This window comes from Elgaria multicarinata, chromosome 3 (assembly GCF_023053635.1).
Source record: "Elgaria multicarinata webbii isolate HBS135686 ecotype San Diego chromosome 3, rElgMul1.1.pri, whole genome shotgun sequence".
Taxonomy (NCBI): domain Eukaryota; kingdom Metazoa; phylum Chordata; class Lepidosauria; order Squamata; family Anguidae; genus Elgaria; species Elgaria multicarinata.
Genome location: NC_086173.1, coordinates 124070099 through 124086604, shown reverse-complemented (window position 1 = coordinate 124086604; position 16506 = coordinate 124070099). Strand labels below are relative to the sequence as shown.

The 16506-nt window shown below is 40.9% G+C and overlaps 1 protein-coding gene across 2 annotated transcripts in view; it reads left to right on the top strand.

Annotated features, from left to right (window-relative positions):
- Positions 1-9927, top strand: part of LMCD1 (LIM and cysteine rich domains 1) — a 60527-nt gene extending 50600 nt beyond the window's left edge. For both annotated transcript variants that reach the window (XM_063121503.1, XM_063121504.1), the window contains exons 4-6: positions 683-1018; positions 6985-7200; positions 8287-9927. In XM_063121503.1, the coding sequence (XP_062977573.1) occupies positions 683-1018; positions 6985-7200; positions 8287-8445 (711 nt within the window). In that variant the 3' untranslated portion in view covers positions 8446-9927. The remainder of the gene's footprint in view (positions 1-682; positions 1019-6984; positions 7201-8286) is intronic.
- The last annotated feature ends 6579 nt before the right edge of the window (positions 9928-16506 follow it).

Below are 16506 nucleotides of genomic sequence, written 5' to 3'. Positions count from 1 at the left end.
CACTTGAATGTAATCTTTCATAAATAGGAAGCATGTCTCAAGGCACATATTTAATATTTGCTAGACATAAAGGATGCCTAAAAGGTATGAGAGATTGAAGTTTTGACTCAAGCCGTTAGTATTGGTGGCACCTGATATGTGCTCAGACTTAGAATCATAGAATAATAGAGTTGGAAGGGGCCTATAAGGCCATCAAGTCCAACCCCCTGCTCAGTGCAGGAATCTACCTTAAAGCAACCCTGACAGATGGCTTTTCAGATGCCTCTTGAATGCCTCTAGTGTGAGAGAGCCCACTACCTCCCTAGGTAATTGGTTCCATTGTCGTACTGCTCTAACAGTCAGGAAGGTTTTCCTGAGGTCCAGCTGGAATCTGGCTTCCTGTAACATTCTTATTTGTGTATCCAGCTGTATTTGTGGAGGGGGGGGATAATTAATGGCAGTGTTCTTATTGCTAGTCATTTCAGTATCTTTGGGTTGGAATATGGGGATGAGAGCTAAAGACCTGAGTCACCTGGTCTGTTGGATTTCTCAAACAAAATCATAAATTGAACCATGGAGATGCGTAGACCTCTGGAGTTAAATGAGCTTTTGAAAGAATTGGTATGCTTTTTCCTTATGGCGACTGTGTGCCATTTTGCACATGATTTCTTGTTTGTTTGTTCATTACTTCTCCATAAACCAGGCTACTCAGTACATGGAACTGATTTCAAAAGAAATGCAGCCAGTGGCTGGTACAGAAGGTGCTTATTATCGTCGCAGGAGGTTGATGAGACAGCTCCCTATTTATGACCAGGACCCTTCCCACTGCCGGGGTCTTCTGGAAAGTGAAATAAAGTTCATGGAAGACTTTGTAAAGAAATATAAAAATGAAGCTCTTGGTGTTGGAGAAGTTGCCCTGCCAGGCCAAGGGGGCATCACCAAAGTGGAAGGGAAGCAACCTGACAAAAACGTTCCTGCAAGTAAGGAAGCCGTTTCAACCAATGGAACTCTGGGTGATGTACCAAAAGAACACGAATTGGTAAGTGCTGAGCAGCCTTCCTAGAGGCTTAAAAATGTAAGATGATGGGGAGTTACATAGGTGGGAAATTGTACACTTCTGGGGGTTTTAAGACATTCCTGTGTTTGGCTAAATTTGATTTAGGGAGTGATCCTATCCTTGTTTAGACTGAAAAAAAGACCTACAACTCCCAGCTTTTCCCAGCCAGCATAGGGAGTTGTGAGATTATTATTTTTTTCTGTGTAAACATGCATAGGATTGCACTTTTAATGAAATAAATGAACTCATAGAATCATAGAATAGTCGAGTTGGAAGGGGCCTATAAGGCCATCGAGTCCAACCCCCTTCTCAATCCAGGGATCCACCTTAAAGCATCCCTGACAGATGGTTGTCCACCTGCCCCTTGAAGGCCTCTAGTGTGGGAGAGCCAACAACCTCCCTAGGTAACTCTTGACCACAAGTGCTTGAAATCCCTCAAATATATGTTCGGTACAAACTCCCAAGTAATCCTGCAAATTGTAGACCTTGGATCCGTGAGGCTGGGACATTGAACTCAGCATTGCCATCCTGTTCATCAATTTACAGCTCCCTGAACGTTGGCAGGGGGGACGGGACGTTTTTTTTTAAAAAAATGCAATGGTGTCACTGCATTAAAAATAGTTATCTGCAAGATTAATGATATCCAGGAACGGGAAGGTTCAAGGGGTTTATCATATAGAAGATTGGTACAAAGAAATATGGGATATTGCTATTAATGATAAATTAACATGTAACATGAGAATCAGAAGAGGAATGACAAAAACGAATGATTTTGAAGTAATTTGTATTATTAAAGGGGAGAGGGAAAACACCTCCAGAGGAATTAATGAGATTTTGGAAATCAGAATAAGATCCCGGGGTTGGGGGGAGCACGTTAATGTTAATCAATGATTATATTAAATGGAATTAATTTAAAATATATGTTTATTAATTTTAGTATGTATTATTATGTATTATGGGGTAGTGTTTTATATTGTATTGTTTGGAAGTTTAGAAAAATAAAAATTATATATATAATAGTTATCTGCATTAGATGTGGGGATGCTGAATAGGAGAGGGGATACCAGAGGAGAGGACTGAGAAAAGGTGAACATTCAAGGGGTGGGAGCTACAGAAGGTGTGAGCTCCAAGACCAGTTCCTTTCATCTTTAAGAGGATCCTCCCTTGTATTTAAAAGGCAGCAGTGGAAAGATCAGATTGGCCTTGGAAGGTCCCCTTGCCCCCCAAATCTGACTGTGTCCCTCTGTTCAAATTAGTTGCTGATGCAGCTATTTCTAGACCAAGGTCTATGGAGCTAGGAAAGTATAGAGGAGAAGCAATATTCCTCCTCTTTTCCTACATTATGTATTGTTGAATATAGCAGTGGTTCGGTCTGGGCAAAGATCTTTTTATTCCTTCTCCTGGCGAGAAACAACTTACTAACTGAAGGCAAAGGCTTCCGCTCAAAGCATTTATGAAAACCATCTTGGCATGGAAGGTTTATTTTGACTGCAAGTTCATCCCTCCAAGTAAATACATATCTGTGGTGTTTATTCTCCAGAAGGATTTAAAGCTTTATTTTTTTCTCCAGGCACCGATGGAAAAGTTGAATTCTTTGCAAAATAATTACAAAAGCTCCGTTTGTGCAAATGTTGCAGGCAGCTAAACTCTGAGGCTGCTCTGCAAAATTCCACAGGAGGTGTTTGCCTTCTAAAGAATAACATTACATTTTTGTGGACTAGCAGTATAGCAACCGTGGAGTGTTTTGCTTGTTTGCTATAATGAAGTGGTAGCTATAGTGGCCTGGGTGCAATTCCACAAGCATGCATTTATAACAATTTACCAAATAAAGTGACTGTCTCCAAACGTACTTCAGTTCCTAATTCCCATGAGTTGTTTTTTTTTAAAACATAAATCTAGTTCTTACAGGAACACTTGCATTTTCTAATTATTTAGAGCATGTTTTGATACCTGGCAGGAAACATCCAGTCACACTAGTTTGCAATTGCAGTTGCGATATTCTTTATTACTCCTGGGGAAAAACTGAGATTTTGTGAGATGTGATGTTTTACAGGACTGTCATCAACATCCACATTAAGAAGCAATAAGTAGAAATCTGCAAAGCCACAGAGCAGAGTTGGGATTTTTTGACAGAAGGTGTTTTAAGTCTTATGACAACCTAAAGACCTGTGGTGAAGCTGCTGTTACTTTTTGCATGCCACAAAGTCCCCTCCCCATTTAAAAAGCCTTTCTGTTACATATCTGTTCTTGAACACACACACAAAAAGGTACTAGCCTCAACATGCAAATGGTTGATAAAAACAAAGTTAAGGACCATAAAAAGTACAAAATTTAATACAAAGCAAATGAATTAAAACTGAGAATATTTTCACCTAAGAGCACTTGTATTTCTAAATTGAACATCCAATGATTTGATAAAAAGTGCTCTTTTCCTAATGGCGAGGCGCGTTTCGACCAGAGGGTCCTCTCCATAGGCTTGTATGTGCAAAAAACGCTTATCAAGGTGGGCTGACTTTTTTTTATCATTCCCAAATAGAATCAATAGTGTACACAAGTGAAACGTTTCGGTCAAGCCTCAGCTGTAACATATCCCTTGGCTTGTGGTGTGATATGCTACAGTTGAGGCTTGACTGAAACATTTCACTTGTGTACACTATTTATTCTATTTGGGAATGATAAAAAAAAAACCTAGTTAGACCACCTTGATAAACGTTTTTTGCACATACAAGCCTAGATTTTGGGCCACTGAAAAGGACCTTCTGGTCGAAATAAGTCTGGCTCTCTTTAAAGGAAAAATTAGCTGTACAAAAAGGAGGCAGTCATAAAAACTTACTGGCTTTCCATCCAGAGCTAAGCAACTAATCGGAATAAATTTCCATTCCAATGCATTTCTCTAAGCCAACAGTAGCCCAATAAATAATAGCTGTAAAGTACCAACACTTGTTCAACCACAAGCATAACAAAAAGAAGGCTGATACTAGTGCTAAATTGTGAAACATTTGGGTTGGGGGAAAACCGACTAGAGCTGCAGGCCTATATGTGTTTACTCAGAAGTAAGCCTCATTGGGTCTTGCTGCCAGGGAAGTGTGTATAGGATTGCAATCTAAATCCCTTTGCTATCATTTTGGGTAGCCAGCTGAATAAAGATTAAAAACATGATAGTCTGAGATAAAGGTGAATTAGTATTGTTGAATGGAAAAATTGCTATAAGTATTCCTTTATCTGATGAAAGCTACTCAAACATACCAAGACATTGTTCTAAATGTTTTAATTGACAAAAGTAGGGACCTGAATGGGGAGTTGGTGGGCTAATCAATTTCTTGGAAAGTCAGGTTGGTCAATTCTGCTTTCAATATTTCCAAATTCTGATCCTGGCTAACAAGAGGACGTGTTGAGAAATTGGCTGGGTTTCCGCAATTGCATGTTAGAGAGATTGAGAGTTGACTTAGGTTTTAACAGAAATATTCCACACAAAAAATCCACTTTTGCCCAAGTTTAGCTTCACAGGAAAAGGGTGGTTTGTGTATGCTTGCAGGAAAGAGAGATGGCTGTGGGGAATCTATTTATTTTCATTTCCACTGAAATAAGAAAAAATATCTTGAAAATATTATCTAAGGAACGGTTCATTGGCATGTGCTAAACTACATGCTGAAAATATATTTCAACAGTGTATGTGTAGGGTCCAAGCACAGCTTTTCTGTCCAATTCTAATAGTGGACACCTTCCTTTGAATTGGTCTTATGTCAATGAAGGTGATGCCTCCTTTTTCTATGTTCCTTCACATTGACCCTCTTCAGATGATACACTAAGCCACGGTGGTTAAGCATTTTGAGCTAAACATTATGGCTTAGTGTGTTGTGCGAACCATGGCTTAGCATGTCACGTGAAACATTCCTAACTGTGGCGGCTATATAACAATGATTTAAACACACTCACTAAGCAGTTGCTGCAAAAGGATTAGCGTGTTGTCTGAACAGGCCCAAGATCAATCTTATTATCACTTTTGCCCCATGTTTGTCTCTTTAGAGCCATGGCTTTCCATTTTTGGTAGCTGCTCCACAAGGAAAGAGCTGAAGTGAGAAATTAAACACTTGAGAATCTTTTTGAAAAGGACTCTACATTTTTTGTATGGTTGAGAGGACAGGCAGTCCATTACTCTTCCTGTGGGGGGCTGAAATTAGTATTTATAATGATATAACCTAAATTTGAATGCTAACTTGATATTTCTCTGGATCTGTCTCCTCGAGCTAGCTAAGTTATAGAATAATTACTGCTACAAAGTTGAGATGTATCTGAAATGCATACACAAAAGGTGTATGGTGCAACCTATTGGGAAGGTCACGTTGCACAAGCCTTGAAATGAACAGAAGCTGCATAAACTTCACTTCCCTGTGAAATGTGTTAATAAATTATTTGAAAGCATTTACTAGGAAGCAGGATAGAAATTCCTAATATTGTTGTTATTTCTGCCACTGTTTTTAATTCAGGCTCCTATTATTTTTAATCAGTTTATTGAATGGCACAGCCTCTATAATTCGACTTTATATTCCATTTCAGGCATATCTATACATATTATAAACTGCTACATCCTCTAGCAAGATCTCATCTCAATGTATGGGGTGTGGGTAGACTGAAACAAATGTTGCTGTAATCATTGGAAGAAATGTGTGCTTCCCATTAGCTGCCCAGTCTTTTTTTTTAATCAGGGCTCTTCTATATATGACCTCTTTACACCTCCCTAAGTACAAATATCCAAAAAGCACCCTGGAAAGAACTGGAAAAGATCCTGCCATCTTCAAAGAGGCAGAACTGAAGAGTTTATTTTGTTTGCAGGAGAAATACTTTCTACTAGAATTCCATTTTATTTTTATGACAGCATCTGACTTTGCATGATATTCTGTCTGTTTGTTCAGACTCCAGTACTGTTCACAAGCAGGTAGTTTAACAATCGCCAGCAATTTGCACCCCGCTATGGCTAAGTCCAGTATTACCCTGGGGTGATTTCACAAGTAAAGTTTTTATCCCGAAAGCCTTATTTCTGAACGTTGTTAATGCTTTGTAGAAATGCATTTCTGTGATTCTTTAATGAGAGCAGACAAGAGAAATATTTAAATAGGTTCTGGTCAAAATATATTCTTAAGCTTGAGTTCTTAGTCCAAGAAAATATATTTTTCCCAACTGTTCACTTGTTGAACTACCCTTAGTTCAAGTCAACATTCTGTCCCGTGCCTTCAAAGTCTCTATAAGGTGTCTGCTCTGCTGTGAACCATAGATCACCAATAGTATCTCATTCTCATGAGAAAGTGACTGGGTTCGGACGATCACAGTGAGGTTGCTTCCCACACACACAGCTGCACCATTCACAGCCGTTATTTGCATTATTCCTTGCACTGCAGTGGGAGTAGGTGCATTGTCTGAACCCTATGCACAACACAGCAGAGGAAGCCATACCCACTCTAGAACCTATGGCATACCGTAGAGGTTGTAAGGTAAGTTTGCCACCCATTCCACCCCCACCGCTGGGTTCAGATGATAAGCCAACCCGTGCTGCAGCGAGGGGAATAATGTAAATGGTGGACATGGATGTGACAGGTAAAATGGTACCTGGGAGCGGGGGGAGCAGCCATGTTGGTTGCTTCTCTCACTGCGATCATCCAAACCTGCCCAGTATCTCATTCTCATGCTGGATATTCCTGCCCACTGTTGACAGAGCCATGGAGGATCTCTATGGAATGGTGCTGATCAATAAATTCAGCTACAGTACAGAATACATCTGCACACGGAGGCTGTTTTAAATGCTCCCACTTGGAGGATTAATATGTTATAACCTACAAGCAGGCCTAAACTGGGCAATGCCAGGCATTGAGCAAATGGTGATTATGTTTGACTAGGGACTGGCTGTGTGGTACCTTGTTGTTCATTCCTTCTGGATTTGATCTCTTCCCTAGTTCTGTGAGCTCTGCAAGCATGTCCTCCCCATAGACTGCCCCGTGGTCTACGCAGACAGAGCCAGCTATGATCACCAGTGGCATCCTGCCTGCTTTGTGTGCTCCAAGTGCTCCGAACCACTCGTTGATCTGATCTACTTCTGGAATAACAGGGACATCTGCTGTGGACGCCATTACTGTGAGAGCATCAGGCCACGTTGTGCAGCCTGTGATGAGGTATGATTACTGGGGGAAATGGCAGACTCTCCCACCCGCCACCCCCATGGCTTTGCTTAAGCTGTAGAATGGACGAAACAGTTTCAAGGAGAAGCATGTGATTATCCCAAAGGCTTCTCTTTCTCCTGTCTCCTCAGCATAGTACATGCTGTGTGACTGGAATGGGATTTTGAATCTGCTCTGTGTTCTTGCAAGGGGTAGCAGGTAGAACAACGTGTTGTTTTTCTGTGGCGTTACCAGCATCAGCCGTCGTACCAAGATTATGCTTATGTTTTTTAATTGCCAATTTCCCAGGGACCAGAGTGGGTTCTGTCAGCTGAGTTGACCATTTTTTCCCTTTGTCTAAATGTAACTATGGGGAGTTACTACAGCAACATTTAGAAAACACCCTATTCTGTGGGAAGTGTATTCCCAACTTAGGGCCCCTCCCCCCCCCCACCTCAAGTGCTACCAGCATGCTGTAGCAAAGGTAGGTATGGGGCTAGGTTGATCTCCCCCTTGCCGCAATCCTCTTCCTGGGAGGCAGCCTCCCAGTGGCCCTTAGCTAAAGGGTGAAGCCAGATTCTGCAGTCCCAAGGAACCATCATGTAAAAATGGGAAACTCAGTGGAGCTGAGCAATAAAAATAGGAAAAAAGGTTAATGAGAATGGTTTTCATGGGATCTGAACTACTCAAGGGAATCCTTGGTGAAGCTACATAAATGTATAGAGAACCCACTATATAACAATGAATTTGAAATCATTTAATATTGAATATTTAAATCACTAATATTGCAATTTTTTAATCAAAAATATTAAAATAAATAGACGTTCTGTAAAACTTGAATCTAAATATAACTTAACTCTGCAGTTTTGGATGAGCCAGGCCCAAGTGCTCCTGTAGCATTTGTTTACATGATCCCTAAGGAACAGCCTTTTTGTGCAGTGCTAAATAGATGTGTTCATTACTCTGTTTTTAATATGTGGTTTGGCTTGTCAACTCATGTGTGTGTATGTGTGCGTGTGAGTTTCATAATGAAGGAGTTATAGGACTTGGCTAGCTCTAGGAAGAGACTGACATAATAAATGGAGTTGTTTATTTCCACAGATAATATTTTCTGAGGATTACCAGCAAGTGGAAGGCCTCACCTGGCACAAACAACACTTCACCTGCCTGGGCTGCGAGACCTTGCTGACTGGCAAGCCATTCATTCTGGAGGCAACCAATCTGCTGTGTACAACTTGCAGTAAAAACAAGAATCCTTAAACTGCATATTTCACAGCCCAAAGTTTTGTTTTCTGACTCAGCCCAGATTTTAATCAGTGGGACAAAAGGGGTGGGGAGGGGGGCATTAAGCAAAGAAAGTCACTTCATGTTGGATTCCGAGAACCCTGGTTATTCACAATCAATTATAGGAAATGAGATTGGAAATGGTAACATGGTAGGAAACACATTGGGGTGAAGTGTAGAGAATTGGAAATGTTCTAGCTCTTTTAGAGACGTTCAATATCACTAAATGTACTGGAAACCGGGCTCCATGGTCAGTTATTCAGCAGCAGCAAATTGCAAAAACAACTAATTCAGGATGTCTAGAAACATGCAGTATTCTTCCTTTTGCTGTTAGGTCTTGCTACTTTTTTTTGTTACAAAGGTGCTACATTTGTTAAACCATCACACACTAAGTACAGCCAAATTACTGGCTTTAACGGAGCTATTGTTTTAGGAATGATATAGGTGGGAAAACATATATAACCATTACATTCACGAGAGGGGTCCCACCATGCCTGCTTCTGTTGGTTGTAAGGACTCACTCCTCAGATGTAAGGTAATAACAGAAGTTGTTTTTTCCCCATTAAATCATTACAGTTTGAATACAGTTAGACCCCTATACTAACAGACACCTTAAGCACATGAAGACAGAATGGCTTGTGCAAGACAATTGGAATTGATGGATATTGCAACTGGCATTCAAAAAATTCTAGCTCTAGTTAAAGCAATATGTGTGTTTAAGAGGCTTTCTTGAGATAGATAAATAGTTTGGATTATGATGTTTGTCTGCCCCAATCCTTTCATTTCTGGCACCTAGTAGAGCATAATGCTCCACTTTCATAAATGTAAAAATCTCCCATGTAGAGCAGTCCTATTATCAACAGTCACATAGAGGAAGTAATGGATAGTGGCTCTGTGCACACCAATGCCTTCATCCTCTGGAAGCTCCACTCAATTTCTCTCCTTCAGAATATGAGGAAAAAATCATGTGAGATCAAGTACCAACATTAACACCTTGGCTTATATGTTACCACACCCTGCAATGTAGCTGTGGGAGCAGGGCAAGTTCATGCGGGTAATTTATAAACATATGAACCACCACTTGGCCTAGTCCAGGAGTGGGTAAACTGGGACCCTTCCAATAGTCAAATAACATCTGGAGGGCAACAGGCTACTCACCCCAGATCTAGTCCATTATTATTTTAGTCTCAAAAAATGGATCTCAACAGAGAGGTGGAGACCTTCATATCCTTCTGGTTTCTTTGTTTAATTACAAAATTTTGCCCAGCATTTGTGATGGGGCTCTTGTCAGTCTAAACTGTAGGAGCTTTTAAAGAATCACCCAGTGGAAATGAACTATGTTAACTTCATCTTAGGTGCATCCATAACATATCGACAGGTGGGCACTGGCCATCATGATAATGATACTTTGAAACATTTAAAGTCTAACCAGTTCATGTTCTTTCTTTCTTTCTTTCTTTTTTTGGAGGTGGGGTAGGGGAGGGGTTAGCAGCAAGTCTTGCATTGGTTTTGCAGGTGCTATTTTAATTAACATAAATTAAGTCCATTTATAATAACTTAAAATTCTTCATAAGTTAACGGAAAAACATATTGTTACTAGTCCTCAAAACAATATTTGGCTTGGTCAACTAGCAATAATAACCCATAGGGATATAGGCATTTTTAGTGATGCAATAGGAGTAGAAATTAAGATGGAGAACTGGAAAACTTTGATCCTTCTGGTTTTAGACGTAACACCTACTAGACACATGTATTTTACTTTCAGGTGTGTTGAGCATTGTAAGAGCTTATAGAATTTGTGGAAGCTTGTGCCATGTAGGAGACCCATGTTGCATTTGAGTATTTGCCTAGTACAAGCATCTCCAATAAATCCAATGTTGGAGACAACTTTTTGCAGAGATGGAAGAACTATCTCAGATTTTAATATGGATAAGTTCTCATACACAGGGAAGTTTCATAGGCACAATGGACCTTAAGCATATGTGCAACGGATCTCTGGATTGAAGGTTAGGCTCTGCAATCCATTGATACAATTAGCAGGCATCTCACCATCAGTGATGACAGAGAAATGCACCTCACTGATGCTTAGATCTATATTTTACACTCCTACCATGCAGTACATCAGAGATGGGAGTTAATATAACAGGAACATCTGTGCAAAACCCATTGACTTGTGTACCTGTGAATGTAATTAAGCTGCATTCAGTCGTACTTGCACGTGATAATTTCTTTGTGGATTCTGCTATGAGGCTGAAACACTACATGTGGTTAAGAATCTATTTAATTTCTTTTCTCCCCCCACCCCCCTGCTGAAGCTATTTACAAATATGTGTTAAAAGACTGGAGCAAAAATGCATAACTTGCCTTGTCAATGGTAGTTGATATGAAAATTGTTTTAAAAGAAATTGGTATGTAAATAGCACTTCTTAGCATGTAGTCACTGTTAAACTCTGTATAAAATGATGTTTTATTATAATAAAGTCCTTTAATGATGTAAAGAGGATAATTATTGTAAAATCAATATAGCACTGATATTTTTGAAATGTTAAAAGCCAGTTATTAAAATATATTAAAGCAACTCTAATTTAGGCATGTTTATAGACTCTTTCCCAATAAAATATTCTTTGTGTGTGTCAGGGGAGGGGGGGTACTTTAGTTTTATTTTTTTCAGAGTTCTGGCTTGGCTCCAATCTGCACACTCTGCAAAAGGAGCAGGAGGTGGTCGAAAGCTTTACACTGCCAGTGGGAAATGATATTTCTGAGTGGTTCCCTCTGCATGTAAAAAGTAGCACATCAGAATTCTACCACTTAGAATTCTACGACTCAGGGCTCATCTACACCAAGCAGGATATTCCACTATGAAAGCGGTATATAAAAGGCAGGAGCCACACTACTGCTTTATAGTGGTACTGAAGTGCACTGACAACTGTTGGGGCCCATGACATATCTACACCAAGCAGGATATAATACTATGATATAATACAGGATATAATACCATCAAAGGTACCCTGCTTCTTTGTCCATCGTATTTTCATTGGAATCTGCCCTTATAGATTAATACCAGATTGATTTTAATTCATGCTGCCGGGTTTTTTGCCTGTTGAAAATAATTCTCGAGCTTCAATGATGCTTTCTCCCATGTGAGTTTGTGTAGGAATGATTTCAAGATACATTGATGCTTCGTTTTTCTTCATGGCACTAATAGAAGAGATCACAGGATAAAGAACACTTAGCCCCACTGCTGCCTTGTACTCAGGCTTTTGGAAAGGCTACTTGTCTGTTGCCATGCCTCCCATGGCAGCCATTTTGTGGTGATGCCCATGACAGTTTCAGTTTGCCAAAGGTAGTAGATTCTGTACTTTGGAAAATATGCATCAGATACACTGTCAGTGTATCTGATGCTATTGTGGCTGGCATATCTTGAATGTGCTTGCTCTAATGTCCTGACTTTTGGATGCTATTTGTAATGGAACATCATTAATGACTGGTAAAACATTTAATGGCTGGTAAAACATTTCCCCTTATGTTCCCCTCCCCCTGCCTTATTTTCATTTTATTCAATGGCTCTGCATGAGCCAATTTTAATTATAAGACAGAGGTGGGGAAACTGTGGTCTTCCCAGATGCTGTTGGACTACAACTCCCATCATCCTTGACCATTGACCATGTTGGCTGGAGCTGATGGAAGTGAAGTCCAGCATCATCTGTAGAGCCACAGGTTACCCACCCCTGTTTTGTGACAAATAGCACCAGGCAATCTCCTCCCAAATTTCCTGCATTTTGTAAACTCTGAAGGGTTTGGTTTTTGTTTTTTAATCTGGCTGTCAGTGGGGCTGCTGGGGAATGCAAAATTAAGCGTGTGGGTTTGGTTTTATTTCCGTGGGATGATTCTGCCTAATAGCTTTTCTACGTCGGTGAGATTTGAGAGCTGTAATAAATTTTCAAAAAATTAAGTATTCTCAGCAGTAAATTTGGTGAGAGAACCTTTGTAGCTGTCCTTGCTTGGAAGAGTACACGTTTATTCTACCAAAGGTTAGAAATTACAGCCATGATTCATGTCTGCATGGACAGGGAACAACGTCTGCTCAATGGAGCCCCCTTCCTCCCAAACCATCTGTTGACTTGCACTTGCATTCCTGCTCAGTTGCTATACTTGTCCAGCTATTGTTCTTTCCAGGACAAAGATAACTCAAGCCTACAGGGCTGGATGAGGACACAAAGACACACATGACCCCACCAGTCTGTGCATTGACAACCATACTGCTGTGTCTGTACACACGCCAAAGCGACTACATTAAGAGCTTGTGCTAGTCTCTACTTAAGGATGGATCCTGCCCTACAGTTTTATATGTTATGTCAGGATTAGCCTCAGCTATGATATGCTGTACATCCCTATAGCACCTCAAGATGGATCATAAAGATTGCCCTGGGTGCAATCCCAAACACAGTCTGTGAAGTTGGTGGGATTTAAGCAGCCTAATGATGTGCAGCATTGCAGCCTATGGCATACTGGGTTGAATCCCAACCTGACCGTCCACCAACAGAATGGAAACCATGGGCAGAACACTTTCCTCTCCCTCCTGTGTATTCCTCCCCCCCCAAAAAAAATTGTTCCAGAGGGGTGGGGGATGCTCCAGAGAAGATTTGGACGATACATAGGGAGGACAACAGCAAGGAGAATTCCACTTGAGCAATGCTGGCTCTATGTCTGTGTTTGTTTCCAGAGAATGTTACCACAGTGCCGGAAGAAATAATCTATTGCATGTTTTTGACAGGGTGATATGTTGTCCTCATAAGACAAATCACATAATAATGATAATGATAATTTATTATTATATTTCTATACTGCTACATAGCCAAGTCTCTCGGTGTTTTACAAAAGTTCAAATTCACTGGACATTCTGGTGCTTTAGAAAATGTTACTGATGGAATTTTAATTATCAGTTTGAATGGGCACAATTCACCAAACCCTGCATCCATATAACCCCTCCACCTTTTCCTTCCAATGGGAACTGCAGGTGACATAACATGTATAGGATTAAGCCAATCACTACAAACTAGGGGTGTGCACGGACCCCCCGATCCGCTTCTCTTCCAGATTCGCAACTTCCGGATCGGGTCCGTTCCGCTGCGAAGCTCCGGATCAGGATCAGAGCTCTGCTTTTTTTTCCCCATAGGCTTGCATTGAAATCCAAAAAAGCCTACAACTTTTTGGCAGGCAAGCAGGCAGCAGACATTTCTGGGGACACAAGGAAGTGAGCCAAGGATTGTTTGTTTCAAAGTCAGCAGTAATGCATTGCAAACCAACCCTGTGAGGTAGGAGCAGCACAGAGAGATGCCTTTTCTTTTGCATCCCATAAGGCTAGGAAGATAAGAGTAAAGCTTTGTGATCCTTGCTTCAGAGTTTATTGACTGCATTGTGATCACAGCCATTATTAAACAACAACAAAATAATTACGTTAATAGCAGTACTAAATATTATTAGCAATAATAACAACAACAATAAGGAGTTGAACCACAATGAAAGCCTGCCTGACTTCACTGAAGAGGAAAAGCCAGGAGAGCTTGGGCTATGGGGTGTATAAATATAAAATGTAATAAATAAATAAACAAAGGAGGGGTGGAATTAAAACAACAAGAAGAATTTTTTTTAAAAAAGGCTATGTCTGTCTTTTACCAGTAAGAGGAAAGTGGACATGCCCAGGGAGAAGGGGATATGCCAATTTGACTGGCCCTAAGTACCAGTCTTTAAGAAGCTACCTGTCACTTCAACTCATGACAGGCGTTAGCTTCTAGAAGTTCTAGACTGTTTGTTTAAGCTTTGGAGTGTTTGGATGACTCTCCAAGGGCAGGACAGTGTGTGCACTGGGCACGTCCACATGCCCTAGGGGACCTCATCCCCTTGCACCACATCTATTCAGTTGTTCACCAAGGTTAGGGTGGGTAGTAGTGCTGTGTTTCCTATCTGTTATTTATTTGCTTAGTGTATGATTTTAGGTTGTGTTTGTGCATTTGGTGGGGCTACTGTTTAAAAAAACACTGGGAAAGTCCGTTCAGAGACTAAGAAAGAGAAGTTTCCCAGTATCCCAAGTTACTAAGTATCCCGTTTTGCCTATCCCCCCCTCCAACTTTGGGATTGGAGGATGCTTCATCAGGTGACCGCACCACGCAGAGAGCTGAGAGTAGGCTCAAAATGACCCCCACCCACGACTCTCTAAGCACACCAAGTTTCAAATAGCTTGAAAAACAAAAAAGTTATCCCCTAATCTTTTCCGCAATGCAATCCTATGGGTGAAAAAATCCAAAATGGCGGGCAGATCGCTCCGCGAAAAGAGGAGCGCTCTGCCTATGGTCGCTTCTCTTCGCCATGCTCCTCCAGCCCCCGACTCGCTTCTCCTCCGTCTCAGGCGAAGGCGGATCAGCCCAATTCGCTGTTGCTTCTCCGATCCCAAGAGAAGTGGATCACACCCCTACTACAAACACACACACACACACACACACACACACACACACACTGAGTAACAGTCAAGCTGTTTAAGTTATAAAGCTTAACATAGCTAACACTTCCCCCACCCAAAGTGAACTTGACCTGACATTGAAATGTTTCTAAATGCTTAAAGTATTCAATAAATAAAATATTAAAAAGTGAAAGCCTTTCCAAATCTGTTTGTCCCTGTTGTACCTTGCCAGTTAATCAGTGCAGTTATCTAGACATTTGTCCTGAAAAGGACCTGGTAGGGAGATGGGGATGAGTCCAAAGTCTTTTATTACATCATGTATATACAATCCTCGGCAAGATTGTATCCCATGAACTAAGGGAGATGGCATGAGTTTTTACCCCACCAGCTAAATAGCAGGGGCAAGGCTACTTGTAGGCCAAATCAATTCCCATCAGCGTAGCCAATGCTGAGGGATCATCAGAGTTGTAGGCCAAAACATTTGGAGGGCCACAAGTTGTCCACCCCTCAGCTAAATTAATGTTCTTATACTGAAAAATCTGAGATTCTCTTATCAAATAGGCAGAAGCATACAATACAAAGCAAATATTTACCACTTCCTAACAGCCATTTTTGGGGGGACTTTTTCTTAGGGTGACCATACGAAAAGGAGGACAGGGCTCCTGTATCTTTAACAGTTGTATTGAAAAGGAAAATTCAGCAGGTGTCATTTGTATATATGGGGAACCTGGTGACATTTCCTCTTCATCACAACAGTTAAAGCTGCAGGTGCCTCGCCCTCTTTTGAATCTGGTCACTTCAGTATAGCTCCTGCAGCTTTACTGTGATGAAGAGGGAATTTCACCAGGTGCTGCATGCATACAATTAACACCTGCTGAAATTCCCTTTTCTATGCAACTGTTAAAGTTACAGGAGCCCTGTCCTCCTTTTCATATGGTCACCGTACTTTTTCTTCTTCTTTCCCAGTAAGGGCTACTCTGAAGCTGAGGCCAATGAGACAATAATGACAGCATAATCCTAGAAATGCTTGTCCTCCAGATGCAGAAAGTTGGAGTATAGCCTTTTAATGTATATGTTAACCTCTCCAATTTGAGTGGAGAAATGAACACATTAGTGGCACAAGCTCAGAACTGTGGCATTTGGTTGCACTAGCATGATAGTATGTTACTGTGTGCACTCCTTTGAAGGTATGAGATGGAACAAGCGGATGGGAAGAAATGCTCTGGTCAAATCAGACTGGGCTTTTTGCTACCTCATCAAAGAATTGCTGACTGCTGATAGAATATACAAATCAGTTCTCAGTTTAACCCTGTTTTAGATGACAGCTAGTTGTACCAGTATGGTTGCTCCTCTATTCCTGGATTAGCAAAGAAGTCTTTAGAAACAGATGGGGGAGTGGGGTGTGTGTGTGTGTGTGTGTGTGTGTGTGTGTGTGTGTGTGTGTGTGTGTGTGTGTGTGACAGAGAGAAAGAGAGAACATAGCCAACTTGTCCTGAGCACAGCTTCAGCTCATTGAATAAAGCTCTCCTTATAAAATGCAAATATTGATATATTGCCAACTATGTCTCAAGAGACAGGCA